The 12,500-nt window shown below is 48.6% G+C and overlaps 1 protein-coding gene across 1 annotated transcript in view; it reads left to right on the top strand.

The window, feature by feature from the left end:
- The window catches only part of LOC310819281 (cadherin-2-like), a gene marked incomplete at its 3' end in the record, with an annotated part of 62,577 nt that overhangs the window by 47,220 nt on the left and 2,857 nt on the right, over nt 1–12,500 (top strand). Inside the window, exons 6-14 of the mRNA XM_083690524.1 lie at nt 647–791; nt 1,348–1,520; nt 3,040–3,177; nt 3,888–4,073; nt 4,976–5,229; nt 5,395–5,537; nt 7,233–7,466; nt 8,902–9,135; nt 9,615–9,754. Coding sequence (XP_083546650.1) covers nt 647–791; nt 1,348–1,520; nt 3,040–3,177; nt 3,888–4,073; nt 4,976–5,229; nt 5,395–5,537; nt 7,233–7,466; nt 8,902–9,135; nt 9,615–9,754 — 1,647 coding nt within the window. The remainder of the gene's footprint in view (nt 1–646; nt 792–1,347; nt 1,521–3,039; nt 3,178–3,887; nt 4,074–4,975; nt 5,230–5,394; nt 5,538–7,232; nt 7,467–8,901; nt 9,136–9,614; nt 9,755–12,500) is intronic.

Below are 12,500 nucleotides of genomic sequence, written 5' to 3'. Positions count from 1 at the left end.
TTCCCTCCAGAGAGAGCCCACTACAGAAGGGGTCATCCAGGAAGTGTGACATCTCCGTCTGAGAATGTGAAGGATTCAATTTGAACCATTTCTGAGCAACATGTTTTTAAACGCTAGTATAACCTCCTGCAACATCACCACCCACTCCTAGCACTTACATGCTCATTCTTTGAGCTAGCATTCAACTCTATTCATTGGCCATGTTACAAGGTGAGCGACTCAAACTGAATTAAAGCAGATGCCAACGTGCAGGGAAACAATCTGCAAATTGAAGGCTTCTAATGGCTATATAACAGAAAAGGCATTTTTTCTGGAGCCCCATTGTGAAGAAATCGCTCAAAGCCTGAAAGGCACATTTTCTTCATTTATTTCTTCCAACAACCTAAGAGACTTTGAGGCAGGCAAGGGAGAGAACAATGAGGCAATCACAATGCCAAAGGCCTGTTGAGTCTGTTGCCCTCGCTGCTCTCTCAGAGAACCTGGATGCTCTTAGCGCGTGGTTTACCCCCTTCGTGTGTGTGTGTGCGCTTGCGTGCCTGTGTGTGTGTGCCCTACACGTGTGTGTGTGTGTGTGTGTGTGTGTGTGTGTGTTCTTCCACAACAACGTTGTAACCGACCCACGCGGCGGTGCCTCCTCCCCTTACAGCTGAGGGCCCACGCGGTGGACCTGAACGGCAACCAGGTGGAGAACCCCATCGACATCGTGATCAACGTGATCGACATGAACGACAACCGGCCCGAGTTCGGCCACCAGATCTGGAACGGCTCCGTCCCCGAGGGCTCCAAACCAGGTAGGAGCCCCGGCGCGCTAATCCTTTAGCCTCGGATGCTAACGCAGCTATTAGCGGATCAAACAACATTGATGGAATGGGAGGGGGGGGGGGGGGGGGGAGGAGGGGGGTGGGGGGGTAGTAATCATTTTGCTAATCTGGCTGGAATTCATGGATTAGATTGTGCTGTCCGAACCCTCACGAGGGAGCGCGTTGGCAACATTTTTAGACGATGCTAAAGCTTTTATTTGGGGCGGGTTGGCCAATGGCTCCAGATCGATACGGTTCGAACTGACTATTGTGAACGACAGAGTAGTTGGCCAAAGCACATACGGCGTGGCTACGTATACACACACACACACACACACACGCACGCACACACACACACACTCCACAGATCTGGAGCCAGGCTACAGTTAACAATGTATATATACTCACTCGATTCCTATTGTTGTACACCGATGGTCGTCCATGACTGTAGCCAAATAAAACGCAAAAATACTGAAAAACCAAAGGCATGTTTCACCAACATTTGTTAAATTGAGTCTCTTGTCTCTCCACCCCCCCACCCCCCCAGGGACGTATGTTATGACGGTAACGTCTGTTGACAAAGATGACCCCAAAACAGCCAATGGGATGCTGCGCTACAAGATTCTGTCCCAGAATCCCGAGAGCCCCACCTCCAACATGTTCACCATCAACAACAAGACAGGAGGCATCATTACCGTGGCTGCAGGCCTGGACAGAGAGGTACGTGTGTGTGTGTGTGTGTGCGCGTGCCCGTGCCTCTGTGTGTGTGTGTGTGTGTGTGTGTGTGTGTGTGTGTGTGTGTGTGTGTGTGTGTGTGTGTGTGGCCTGTGTTTGTGTTTAATGCAACAGCATTAAAGTCACACTCTCAATAACGTGGTCATCTATCACATTAATTTACATCCACTCTCCTTTGCCGCTCGATGCACTCATCTCATATCAAGATATCCTTTCCTTTGTTTACCCTAAATGAGTTGTGGGATAGCGCAGCTCGGAGATATAAACAGATTTCTGGGTTGTTTTGTAGATACCCACCGTGTCTGAGAACTAATGAGCCAAATAAAGCATAGCTGATTACCATCTCGAAACGAGCGCCCCCGAAAATGGACTCTCTCTCTCTCTCTCTCTCTCTCTCTCTCTCTCGCTTCCATACTTATTTACTCCTACACGGATGCAACATGCATCATTGAACAGCTAAATGCGTTTTTTTTTTTTCTTCTTTTCTTTTTCGTTTTTTTTTTACCGGCATGCTATAAATGGTATCACGCTCCTTTAATTGGATGGCCCTGCTTACCGTAGGGGAAAGAAAGAAGAAGAAAAAAAAAAAAGGGAAATAAATATATAATGCTGAAACCAGTTGGTGCAATTCTGGTGAGGGCAATCTGGCAAGCTGGCTGGCTGCTCAATCAACAGAGCCCTCTGGGCAGAGGCTGTTATATGTATGGCTGTTGCCACCGTGAAAGTAATTTGGCAAGCTTCCCATTACCTACCAACTGGTCTGTCACCTGAGTGGCTTTTATTGCGAAGGGTGTCATTTGTTACACGGCCAGATCCCACATTGTGCATCATCATAGTCTACACGCAGGAAACAATACTCTCCCACAGATATGTGTCTGACTCTTCTGAACTCTCTCTCGCTCTCTGTCTCTCTCTCTCTCTCTCACCCTCTCTCTCTCTCTCTCGCTCTCTGTCTCTCTCTCTCTCACCCTCTCTCTCTCTCTCTGTCTCTCTCTCTCTGTCTCTCTCTCTCTCTCTCTCTCACCCTCTCTCTCTCTGTCTCTCTCGCTCTCTGTCTCTCTCTCTCTCTCACCCTCTCTCTCTCTCTCTCTGTCTCTCTCGCTCTCTGTCTCTCTCTCACCCCCTCTCTCTCTCTCTCTCTCTCTCTCTCTCTCTCTCTCTCTCTCTCTCTCTCTCACCCTCTCTCTCTCTCTCTCGCCCTCTGTCTCCGTGGGGAACTGATGAACACTGGGATAATAACTAGTATTGCTCATTGTGATTTCAAAGCTGGCTGGTTGAGATTTGAAAATTGTTCCCTCACCGTTGGAGAGAAATGGAAAACAATAATGATTTTATTTCACGCAAATTGTACATTTCATTTGAAAATGAGAATAATCCGTGCTGTTGTCAAACTTTGGTACGTCTCCACTTTTCCAGATGGGGCTTCACACCAGGTTTTCGATCACGGGACGGAAACGGGGCTTGGTTTCAACTTTTCTTTGTGCTATTTTTGGTTGTCTTCCAGAAAGTTCCTCAGTACACGTTGATCATCCAGGCGACGGACATGGAGGGGAACCCCATGTACGGCCTCTCCAACACCGCCACCGCCGTCATCAAAGTCACCGACATCAACGATAATCCGCCAGAGTTCACCGCAGAGACGGTAAGAAAACTGCTTTTGCACACTGCCCCCCCCCTCCCCACAATCCCCACCCTCCTCCCCCTCCTCCCTTAAACTGTAATCCCAGTCACAGCGCTCGAAAAAATAATTCCACATACTCACACTACTACGGCTTTGAGGGTTAGTTTGATTTCAGTTTAGGAAGCCACTTGAAATTGAAATTCTATTTCCTATGTTTTCTCAACGCACCGAGAAAAGGGAAGCTTTTTACATCAAACGTTTTCTTTTTTTTCTTTCTCCCATGAATGAATTTGACATTCAAATCATTTTTTCTCCAAATTGAGCGCATGGTAATTGAATCATCACGACCCTGACACTCTGTGTCTATATGTCCTCAGCCCACACATTGCTTGCGGAACATTTTCAGAGGCCAGAGCCAGTCGTGCGTACGGTTGCTATTCTCTTTCCAAATGTTGACAGGAGAAAGTATTGACACTGACTACACCAGTCAGAGAGGTACTGTACAGGCCTACCTTAATGTGTTTGTGAAACGCGGCGATGTTGAATGGTATTGCTTTGCTTTCGGGGGGAGAGATGGCTAGTGATAACATGAGAGGTCTCTATTTATTTACCTGTAGCGGGTGCTGGTAGGCCATCGAGCAGAGCACCGTTCGGCGGTGTGCTTTTTTCCGCTGCCACGGCGGTATCTCTAACCGCTCCTCTGTCTGCCGCCTGATGTTTTATTCATGCAGTTCTACGGAGAGGTGCCAGAGAACCGTGTGAATGTCATCGTGGCCAACCTGACGGTGACGGACAAAGACCAGCCCAACACGCTCGCCTGGAACGCCGTCTACAAGATCACCGGGGGCGACCCCACCGGCAGGTTCTCGGTGCCCACCGATCCCACCACTAACGAAGGCCTGGTAACCGTCGTCAAGGTGAGCACTCGGCGACCGTGCCCGCCCGGACTTATTTCCAACCCACCCACCCTCCCTCCAACTCCTCCTGCTCCTCCCCTCTCTCATCCTCTCCCACATTTCTCGCCTCCCCAGAGAACTACTCACACTGAATAGCTAAGACACAAATTCATCTCTCAAACCGAATCGTTTATTAAAGCCTCGTGCTGTATGTTTGGTGTGTGAAGCTATGTGGGTCATCTATTCTATAGAGAGAATGTGCTAATAATCAAGTGTTTGGTTTCATTCAGAACGGGGCGGAGTAATTGCAGCACGATTAGTCAGCAGTTGTGGAGGTTTTAAAGAGCCCCGTCTGGTGAAAAATTAGAAGGACAAAAAAAAGACAAAAAAGCCATTATATTTGTTGTGGTGTCTGACAATGATCTGTAGTACGCATGGTATTATCCTCCTGCAGGTTGGCATTTTATCATCTGAACTCCTTACCTTCTGTTTGTTGTTCCTCCATATAATAATATATGCCATTTAGCTGACGCTTTTATCCAAAGCGACTTACATAGCAGTGAGTGCGTACATTTCAGTATATAGGGTTCCAGCAGGAATCAAACCCACAACCTAAGCGTTGTTAGCGCCATGCTCTACCAACTGAGCCACAGAGGACCGTGTGTGTGTGTGTGTGTGTGTGTGTGTGTGTGTGTGTGTGTGTGTGTGTGTGTGTGTGTGTGTGTGTGTGTGTGTGTGTGTGTGTGTGTGTGTGTGTGTGTGTGTGTGTGTGTGTGTGTGTGTGTGTGTGTGTGTGTGTGTGTGTGTGTGTGTGTGTGTGTGTGTGTGTGTGTGTGTGTGTGTGTGTGTGTGTGTGTGTACAAGAGGACCTCCAAGTCTATGTTTTCTCCTCTTACCTGGACTGTACCCTTCTGTCTCTCCAGCCCATCGACTACGAGATGACCAGGACGTTTGTGTTGACGGTGGTCGCGGTCAACGAGGTGCCCCTGGCGCGCGGCATCCACTCCCCTCGCCAGTCCACCGCCACCGTGTCTATAGGGGTGATCGACGTCAACGAGAGCCCCAGCTTCGAACCCAGCACCAAGCTGATCAAGCTGGAGGAGGGGATGCCTCCGGAGTCCATTCTGACCACGTTTACCGCCCACGATCCAGACCGCTTCATGCAGCAGATTATTAAGTAACCTCAATTATAATGCTTTCACAATATATTACAGGAAATGTCTCTTTTATGCCCCTGAAGCTTCATTTGAATTGCGTTGAAAATTAATGATGCTTTCAAATACAGTACACTCAAAATATAATCTGAACCTCCCTCTCCCCCCCCCCCCCCCCTCATTCCCAGATACACCAAGCTCTCGGACCCGGCGAACTGGCTGAGAATAGACTCCTCCACCGGCCGCATCTCCACAATCGCCATTTTGGACCGAGAGTCGTCTTACGTGAAGAACAATTTGTACAATGCGACGTTCCTCGCCACTGACAGCGGTACGTGTAGTCCCTCACTAATGCACTGCAACAGCTGCCCTCCCCCACCCCACACCCCCACCCCCCCTCCCCCCGCAGCGTCGAAAAGTCCTCACAGAGGCTCGAATGCAACCGCTGTCAACTCGAGCTGTTTTATGCAGGCACTTAAACTGGCACCCCACCAGACAACTATTATTATAGCACGCACAAACACAGCCACCCTGTTGAGGATGTACTTTATTATGTAACAGACATTTTAAAGCACAGAAACCTTGTTGAAGGTGAACCTTCTACCAGGCACGAGTGTAGCCACCCAAACAACCTGGTTAGAATGACTTTTCCACCGAGCAGGCGTAAATGCAGCCACCCTTGGGGGTGAGCATTGTACCAGGCACCGGTGTAGCCACCTATTTGAAGGTTAGATGTTCTAGCAAGCCCAGAACCAGATGTCATCACCCTCTGTCCTCCCCTGGCAGGATTTTTCCTCTGTCCAGGTTTAACGTGTTCTACGGAGCATAGCAGCAGGCCAATAGGCTTAAAAAAGTCCCCCAATAAAGAGATTTCTCAGCATTAATGGGTCAGGATTGGATGACTACCTCCTTTGAACGTGGCCTGAATGGCAAAAAAAAAAAAGAAGGAAAAAAAAAAGGAGCCTCTTAGCCTGGTGAATACATAGAGGAGCCGGGAAGAGCCACACTGGGCTCTGTCTGTCCGCTTTAGTATTCCCTCCTCGTGGCCTTCGTCAGGAAGACACGCTCTCTCTTCAGAACATCCCGAGCCCCCCATAACGCACACGCACGCATGCACGCCCACACACACACACACACACACACACACACATACACACGTACACTCACTCACACACATACACTCACACACACACACGTACACTCACACACGCACACACACACACACACACACACACACACACACACACACACACACTAGTGATGCGGGCATGAGCTGTATGTTCATGACTCACAATCAACGCACATAAAATAGCCGCTACATAACTGCCATCGTTTTTTTTACCATTTCACCAAATCGTTCCCAAACATGACTTTTCTGGCCCTCCCTTCCCTTCATTTTCTACTCTCCATTTCACATCTTTTTTTCTCTTATTGAATTAAACATTAAGTTCAACATTAACATTTTCTGCCCAAGTTCCCCAAAAGCATTTGACGGTTGGTGTGTATTTGGCGTGCGTACAGTTAGGCCTTAAAGCTTAAGCTTACGCATTAATGCCTGATAAAAAATTATGAAAAAAAACCCTCAATGTAGCCTATAGATATGAATATCACAAGAATTATGCATTTATGTCCTGCCCCACAGATATATATGAGTCATCCTGCGCATCCCTAACACACAGACACACACACACACAGACACACACACACGCACACACACACACACCACTCATCCTCACCATGATTTTTCATTGTCCCTCAATGTGTATAGATGTGATCTGCACAGTCGTTAGACATTCATGGGTTTTTTATAATGCAGTTTTGTCTTTATTCAACACGCCACCCACCCTTCATCTACACACCATTTCATGACACACACACACACACACACACACACACACACACACACACACCTTCCTCACCTCACTATCCCCTCCCCCCGCCCCCCCCCCAAAAAAGCGCCAGCTAAATGGCATATATTATATTATTCTATTATATGATGTATCTCTATGTGTCTGTTCCCACCTAGGCGTCCCTCCGGCGAGCGGCACCGGCACGCTGCAGATCTTCCTGTTGGACATCAACGACAACGCTCCCAGCGTCTTCCCCCAGGAGGTGGAGATGTGCGAGAAGCCCGAACCCAACGCCATCAACATCACGGCGCTGGACGGCGACCTGAACCCCAACGCCGGACCTTTCGCCTTCGAGCTGGTCAGCCGGCCCTCGGACGTCAGGAGAAACTGGACCATCACCAGACTCAGCGGTAAGACGCGACGGAGCGGAGCGTAGCGGAGCGTAGCGGAGGCGGTTCGGAATCACGCGATGTGTCGTGATGAAAGTAGCCCGAAGAAAACAAAACCAAAAAAAAAGTGTCCGACTTTTAAGACTTTGAGGAGGCCTAATGGTCGACGCTTGTGTTTTCCATATGGGAATCCCGGGTTCAAACCACAACAACACCCGTTGGTCACAGACCCACATCGTCATTTAGGTTTCAGAATTAGAATCCAAATACGTGTCACGAAAGGCTGAACAGAACACCCCAAGTGAGAGACACAGGTTCCCGAAACAAAGTTGGGCCTAACCGTCTCTCATTGTATGACTTTGGGTTGGTCTAGTGTTCTCCAACGCTAGTCCTGGGAACCCCAGGGGGTGTGCTAGGCTTTGCTTCTAGCCTAGCAACAACACATCTTATTCAACCCACTCATTATGAAGCATTACCGACTGACTTACAATCAGATGTATTAGTGCTGTGCTGGAAAAACAAAGAACGCCATGTTCATTCTCCAGAAGCTCCAAATCCCCACCCCTTCGTCTGCTGTGGCATTTAGTATAGGCTTGGCATGGCTTTAGAAGCAGTACAGACATGCCCACGAATGGCAGCTTTCCATAGGGTCAAGTGCAACAGCGCCCTGACCAGACACAACACTCTCTCTGTCGCATGCTTCCTATGCTCTTTATTAAAAGACTGCACAGACGCGATTAATAACAGCCCTTTGGTTCGGCAAGCGGCTTTTAATTGATTATGCTAATTACGAGCACAAAATAATAAAATAATAAAATAGGAATGACTCATTTTGTTGTGCGCTTGCGATTCGATGGTGGGAGCCTGAATAGAAATGTTAACAGGATAATAACAGGATAATAACAGGCGTATGGATTATAGGAGCGCTGGGCTTGAGCCTTTAAGCGGCATTATCAGAAGGTCTTCCGTAGGTTCATAAGCTCCGAATCGCAAAATCCTGACCACATTTTCGGATTCGATATGCTGATGCAACTTCCAGGTACCGTTGGTTCTCCCGGCAGTAATAGGTTCCTTAATCGCATTTGTACACATTCCGCACCGGTGGCAAGTTCTGTGTTAGAACTTAATCGGTGTATTTTGTAAAAAAAAAAGAAAAAAGTTGCACTCTGGGATGTTCTTTTACAAAGGAAACATGGCTGTTAGGTGTTACTGAGGGATAAGCAGTTGAGTTAAACCTCTCTTTCACCCCTTTCACCCTCACCCTCCCTGCGCTCTCTCTCTCTCTCTCTCTCTCTCTGTCTCTCTCTCTCTCTCTGTCTCTCTCTCTCTCTCTCTCTCTCTCTCACACACTCCCCTTCCCTCTCTCTATCTCTTCCCCCTCCCCTCTCTTTCTCCCTCTCCTTTCACCCCCCCTCCCTCCCTCTCTGCCTCCTCCCCCCCCCCCCCCCCTCCACAGGCGACTACGCCCAGGTGAGCCTGAAGATCGGCTTCCTGGAGAGCGGCATCTACGAGATCCCCATCGTCATCACCGACTCGGGCAACATGCCCATGTCCAACACCTCCTACCTGCGGGTCAAGGTGTGCCAGTGCGACCACAACGGCGACTGCACCGACCAGCAGCACATCATGGCGGCCGGCCTGGGCACGGGCGCCATCATCGCCATCCTCCTCTGCATCATCATCCTCCTCAGTGAGTAATCGCCACCCGTTCGCAGAATGTCGCCATTTTGACCACCAGACCACCACGATGCGTCATGTCAAATGAATGCACACAACAAGAAGTGGATGCAGCTCGCGTAAACAAATTCCGTCCGATAATGTGTGGCCAAAACGCTGCCACAGGGAGTATAAAACACAGCTAAACGTCATCCGAGATACCGCTAGATTATTTTAGGATTATCCTAAAAGATAGTCCTTATCAGGATCGTGTCCAAGCTCTAAATGCTGGATTGGATTACATGTGTATGAAAATATGGGAGACGTTATTATGTTTTGTAACATGGGGGATATCATGTAAATGTTCGGTGATATGACGCTCTGGGCTTGCTGCTTGCGAAATGATTGACAGGAGAAGTGTTTTGGTGTTCATAAGGGAGAAGCAGTTGCGTTAAATCTCCCTTTCTCTCTCTCTCTTTCTCTCTCTCTCTCTCTCTCTCTTTCTCTCTGTAGTCCTGGTGCTGTTGTTTGTGGTGTGGATGAAACGTCGCGATAAGGAACGTCAGGCCAAGCAGCTGCTCATCGACCCCGAGGACGACGTCAGGGACAACATCCTGAAGTACGACGAGGAGGGAGGCGGAGAAGAGGACCAGGTACAGTACGCAGACACACACTCTCACACACACACACTCACACACACACACAATAGATACATGGATAGACACATTCACACCCACAGAGAGTGAGAAAGAGAGATACTGACACACACACACACACACACACACACACACACACACACACACACATGAAAAAAAAAAACACACTTGTCGTAATGACCTCTGGTTAATATAAGGGAAGCATTTGGCAAATGGGTGGCAATATCACAAATGGAGTGTATTCTTGCCGCTGGCTAAGGTTGTGATGGAGCACAGTGTTCCCAGGTAGAGGAGATGAGTGTGGGAGCACCCGGTTCAGTCCTAAATGAGCCTCTGAGACTGGTAATTGCTGGGCTAATGTAATTGAGAGACAGACATCTGCTGTGCTGTAATAATGAAGCTCCATCTACGGTAACGATATGACTGAAAAGCTATTCCACATCTGCCAGCGATTGGGAAGGAGGGAGTATGCGTACACAAACATACACACACACGCACACACACACACACACACACACACACACACACACAAAGACAGATAAATACACACACACACACACAAAGACAGATAAATAGACGCTAGTATGGCCTACACACACACACAAACAGACACAACGATCTCAAAAACCCCCTTTGTGAGAAGAAACCCAGTGATGTAGCACCCCTCAAAGGCACGGCAGCAGTCGGACAGATTTCCAGAGAGAAAACGAGCTTCCATTTTGTGTCGAGCGGAGGAGGGCCAGACGCCAGAAGGAAATGGTCTTGTCTACAGACTCTGGGAGTGTGTGTGTGTGTGTGTGTGTGTGCGTGTGTGTGTGCGTGTGTGTGTGCCTGTGTATGCGTGTGTGTGTGTGTGCGTGTGCGTGTGTGTGTATGCGTGTGCGTGTGCGTGTGTGTGTGCGTGTGTGTGTGCCTGTGTATGCGTGTATGCGTGTGCGTGTGTGTGTGTGTGCGTGCATGTCAGTGGACTTTCTAACGCTCACCTCCGTTTTCTCCCCTATCTCACCCGCTGGGGGAGGAAATTGAAGTGTCAGACCATTGGCCGCTCTCTCTCCGCGTCTCGGATTTTATTCACTGCCGCCATTGCAGCAGTCTTTATTGGTTCTATGACGCACTCCTTCTCCCCGCGGTCGACAGCTGATCAGGCCCTCGCTCACCGGGCCATTTGTAAATCATAGGAAAACCGTTCCGCAGTAAAGGAAAATGGAATCCGTAAACTTCCGTAGGAGTCGACGGGAGACACCGGACCGGAATGGCCCCTCATGCTGCTGCTCTACTGAGTGGTTTACACGTACCCCCAGTCACAGAGATAAGAGCTACATCTATAAACATTTATATATATATATATATTTCTATATATCACATATTTTTGGGAGTCATTACATAAGAGTTCTGAAGAGGTCCGAAGCCTTTGAAAACAGTATGTGACATAATCGTCAGACGAGACGGGACGGGGAGAAGAAAAAAAAGAGGTCTATTTCGGAAACCTTTTGTTGTTTCGTTAAAATACCTCGGACTCGTTTGTTTTCGACATCACACAACTGTTTATGCGGAAGCAGCGGGAGTTTTACTCCCACAGTGGGTTGTCAAAAGCGAGAGAAAAAGTCAGGGGAAAAAAAACAAAAAACTCTTGTGAACATTTTTCCGCTCCCAGAGCGAGGCCGTGACCCAGGTCCATAAGTGCACCCGATGCTCTTGTTTACTGTCTTATCTCCAGGCTCCCCATTGGATGATCAAACCAAAGCCAAGGCAAGGGAATGCCAGTGTCTAATGATTCCATGTGGGTCTGGTCGTGGGACGGGACAGGATGGGGGGACGGCGGGGGACATGATATGTCAGTGGGTTGGGGAATGTGTGAAGAATGCTCCCTTCCAGACAGACACACAGACAGACACACAGACACACACACACACACACACACACACACACACACACACACACACCCATAGACACCCCAATCGTCATTTGCCATTCCGGCCTCTGCAGCGGGTAATGTTACGACATGGTTTCTGTCCGTCACTCCCTGGACCCCTGGCGTGACCCCTGTGGAAGGTTCTGGAAGAGTCACAGAGAGATGGGCTGGAGGGGACAGATGGCATCCTGTAGAGATGTGTGACGGCCATTGTCCTTCTCCTCAGAGAGCCTCAGGGCTACCATTGTGTCCTTGTGGGATTGGATTTTTTACCAGCAATATTCATCTGCCTGTTTTGAGTACATTGGTGTATATATCAGTTTATCAGTGGGGTATTGTGTACAAGTGTGGGGTTGACGTGCGCTATTTTGTTCACAAGTGAGTGTCTGTGTGTCTGTTCACTTCATGTTTGTGTTTGAGTAAATTCAATATATTTTTAAAGATCTGCGAGTCTTCAGATGTGCACACTCTTATGCAGTGTGTGTGTGTGTGTGTATGTGTGTGTGTGTGTGTGTGTGTGTGTGTGTGTGTGTGTGTGTGTGTGTGTGTGTGTGTGTGTGTGTGTGTGTGTGTGTGTGTGTGTGTGTGTGTGCAAGTGAGCAGGGACAATTTTGAAGGGGAATATTAGAGATGGATGGATTACCGAAAATGTCCTAAAGAGGGACAATCCATCATACACGCATATTAAGCACACACACACACACACACACACACACACACACACACACAGACTCTCAGATGCCATCCTCTCTGTTACCAGCCAGTCTTGTCCTTGTCCACAGCTGAGCTCACCATGACACGCTCTCTCAGCAACTCAAATATCCTGTCACT

Source organism: Argentina silus (genome assembly GCF_951799395.1).
Source record: "Argentina silus genome assembly, chromosome: 18".
In the NCBI taxonomy this organism is placed as follows: domain Eukaryota; kingdom Metazoa; phylum Chordata; class Actinopteri; order Argentiniformes; family Argentinidae; genus Argentina; species Argentina silus.
The sequence above is the reverse complement of the archived record's forward strand: the minus strand, read 5'-3'. Positions and strand labels throughout refer to the sequence as shown.